The 3620-nt window shown below is 34.0% G+C and overlaps 1 protein-coding gene across 1 annotated transcript; it reads left to right on the forward strand.

Annotated features, from left to right (window-relative positions):
• The first annotated feature begins 236 nt into the window (after positions 1-236).
• LOC133330757 (uncharacterized) lies at positions 237-1436 on the forward strand. Its single transcript, XM_061539168.1, has 2 exons — positions 237-475; positions 545-1436. Exons 1-2 carry the CDS (start codon positions 237-239, stop codon positions 1434-1436), a joined length of 1131 nt encoding a protein of 376 aa, XP_061395152.1.
• Positions 1437-3620: the final 2184 nt, after the last annotated feature.

Below are 3620 nucleotides of genomic sequence, written 5' to 3' on the forward strand. Positions count from 1 at the left end.
CCATACATTTCCCACTAATTAATAGTATTTTTTTTATAAAAACAACAAACTTGGATTCAGCCTGACTATTTTGCAACAGCCAAATACAAATGGTATCCCAAATAACGCGCCAACACTAATTTACCCATACCCATACATTAAATGCTTTTTAAAATACGTTATCTGCAATGAAATCTCTTCCTAGGTGATTAGCCACAAGAAGTGGATAACGGATATTATTTTTTTAGTATAAAATCATGGCTGACGAAAAGAAATTAAATAAAAGTCGTGATATAAAAATATCCAGTGACGATGAAAAATTTTATACGGCCTGTGCCCGATATATTAAGGAGAGGAACAAAGATCATTTCTACAAGGCCACAAGAATGACCGTCGAAAATTACAATTTATTGTTTGCACTGCTAGAAGATAAATTGGATAGATTTTCAAACCGAAAACCTATTGGGGCTGAGACACGTTTGGCAGTAACTGTAACGTAAGTAAACACTTAAGTAATTTTTTAAATAATTTTTATTTTTAATATTTTAAATTTGAATATTTTTAGTTATTTGGCAAATGATTGCAGTGTTCAAGTTCTAGCCTCCGTCTACAATATGGGAATTTCAACGGTTCGTAAAATAATCGCTGAGACATGTGACGATATTTGGAATGGTCTATACCCGGTCTATATGTTGCCACCCAACAAACGTGAATTTAAAGTAATCGCCAATGAGTTTTATGACACAGCTGGTTTGCCGAATTGTCTAGGTGTCATTGGCGCAAAGGATATACGCATACCTTGTTCGAATAATGCCAATTCCAAGAAAACCCTAAGTATTATACTTTTGACAATTTGTGATGCCAATTACGTGTTTACACACACACATGTCTGTACATTAAGTAATGAAAATGAGGAAGGCATACTGGCACAATGTGAATTTGGCAAACAATTATTGGATAACACTTTAGATATTCCGGCCAATGAAATCCTACCCGGATCAACGAAAATGTTCCCCTATTATTTTGTTGGCGATCACACATTTCCATTGAAAGAGAATTTAATGCGACCATATCCGGGAAATAATTTAACACAAGACAAAGAGATTTTCAATGCAATGCTATCCAACGTTCAGGGACTTTTGGAAAATGCCTTTGGAATTCTGGCCAATCGATGGAATGTATTGCACACAAAAATTAATTTAAATCCTGAAACTGCAGAAAAACATATTTTAGCTACGGTGGCCCTACATAATTTTCTAATGACAAAAAAGGATAGTAATTATTTTACTACAGATCTGGTTGATCATCAAAGCGTTGATCAAGAAATTTCTGGAAAATGGAGAGAAGAAAACGGATATCTTCCAACATATCCGTCACCATCGGCAAATCGTTCATCATCGAAAGCATTTTTATTACGCGAAGAATTAAAAGACTATATTCAAAATAATTTGGTATAAGATGGATGATGATGTTGTTTTTCTACTGTCTATAAGATGTAGCTGTAAATAGTATTAAGGAAGAACCATTGTTTGTTTTAAAAAATACGTAATAATGAACAATTATTTTAATTCTTCGTTATTAAATGTTGTTGTTTTTTTTTGTTACTAAAAACTCGGTCAGGTGAGAAAACCAGGTTTAAGGTCCACGACTTCTAAGACTGGGGTGTTACGTCATATTGTGCTTATCAGCGTTAAAGGGTGCCGAATGTATTCGAACAGAGGGCGGGCACCTCAACTAGTATTAGTTTCAGTTACTGTGACCTTGCCATTGTAAAGAGGCTTTGCTCTGGCCGAATTTCGAAAACTTTAAACAAAATTCCCTAAAACACAAAAAAAAAAAATCTTCAACTCAAAACGGTTGGACCATCTAGTTTTCAATGCCAGTAAACATATTGATGCAAAATTCAGATACGGACTCTTAGTCACATATTACAAGACCACGCTTAACGTACAGGACTGCACTGAGGGTGGTGCAAACTTACTACTGAATAATATTAACGATGGGCATTACCAGACAGAACGAAACACTCCTTCACCATATTGAGAAATATATCAGCTTCTGTCTTAGACCGGAAGTCTTTAATTCCAAGTCAGAAAGGGTCATCACCCAATACAAAAAGGTATCGACATATCTATTGGAGAAACTGCCCTCTCTGCTGCGACAGTATCGATAAGCCAGGGTTTCAGAGGTATGTAGGCAAAGTAGTCAAGAGTGGTAGCTCTAAGGCCCCACCGTCGTTTAAGACCGTCATTTAGTTACAGGTCCTAAGTTCATAATTCTAACTTCAATTCAACTGATGCATATGTTTGTAAAAAGCAAAAGGAATCTGGATAGACCCATGGTCCCTTTTGAGAATATGCAAAGACTTTCTGAGTCGATTTATGCATGCTCGTCTGTCCGTCCGACCGTCCATGTATTTTTGTGAGCAAAGTACAGATCGCATTTATGATCCAATTTGGATAAAATTTGGCAGAGGTCACTTATTTGGCCCAAAGACGAACTCTATTGAAATTGGAGAAAATCGGTTCTTTCAATTTGCACGAAATTTGGCATGGCGTACTAAACTAGATCTAGAATGATGTGTGCTAAGTTTCGTGAAAATCGGTTCAGTTATAGGTATAGCTCCCATATATATTTTCGTCCGATTTTATGTGAATGATGCACTAAAGTTCCTATATATCTTTCGAATTGCACGAATTGAGTCTAGAATGGCGTTTGTCAAGTTTCGAGAAAATCGGGTCAGATATAGGTATAGCTCCAATATATAATCACATCCGATTTTATGAAAATGGTGCACCAAACTCCCTGTTGAAACAAAATTTTGCACAGAGTACTGTATTAGGTCCAGATTGATGTCTGCAAAGTTTTGTTAAAATCGGTTCAGATTTAGATATAGCTCCCATATATAGTTTCGTCCGATTTTATGTAAATGTAGCACCATACTGCCAATGTTTGTCCGATTGAGACAAAATTAAAGCTACTACATAGGTTCTGATTTAGATATAGCTCCCATATATATATATATATATATATAGCATTTCCACATTAAATGAAACCTTTTACAAATTAAATGAACCCTTTTCCAAATTAAATGAACCCTTTTCCAAATTAAATGAAACATTTTCCAAATAAAATGAAACCTTTTCCACTTGAAATGAAACCTTTTACAAATAGAATGAAACCTTTTCCAATTGAAATGAAACCTTTTACAAATAGAATGAAACTTTTTCCAAATTAAATGAAACCTTTATTCTTATCTAAGGAAATATAATATTTGCACTAATTTTAAACCAATATTTGAAAATTAAATCAAAGAATATTAACAAATATAGTTGTATGGCTATGTAATTAACATAAATATTCTTTAATTCGGTGTGATTTCATTTAATATCTTTACTACATAAAACTAAATCAATAGTAATACAAACTGGGGTATTTCTTGACATTTTAATAAATAAATATTTAAGAACAAGAATTGAATACCCGGTCCTAAATGCGAAATACATATTTGACTTAATAAATTGTTGATGATAAGGTAACAGCTTATCTTAATGAAGGGGTTCCCGACTTGCAGCATGTGGGATTTTCAAAACCATGTCCATAACGAAGTTAAAACAATCTTGCCGAGTAAGTTTTTGAAT

The sequence above is a fragment of the Musca vetustissima genome, unplaced genomic scaffold (assembly GCF_032173495.1).
Source record: "Musca vetustissima isolate MV318-11 ecotype Yass unplaced genomic scaffold, APGP_CSIRO_Mvet_v1 utg212603, whole genome shotgun sequence".
Classification (NCBI taxonomy): Eukaryota; Metazoa; Arthropoda; class Insecta; order Diptera; family Muscidae; genus Musca; species Musca vetustissima.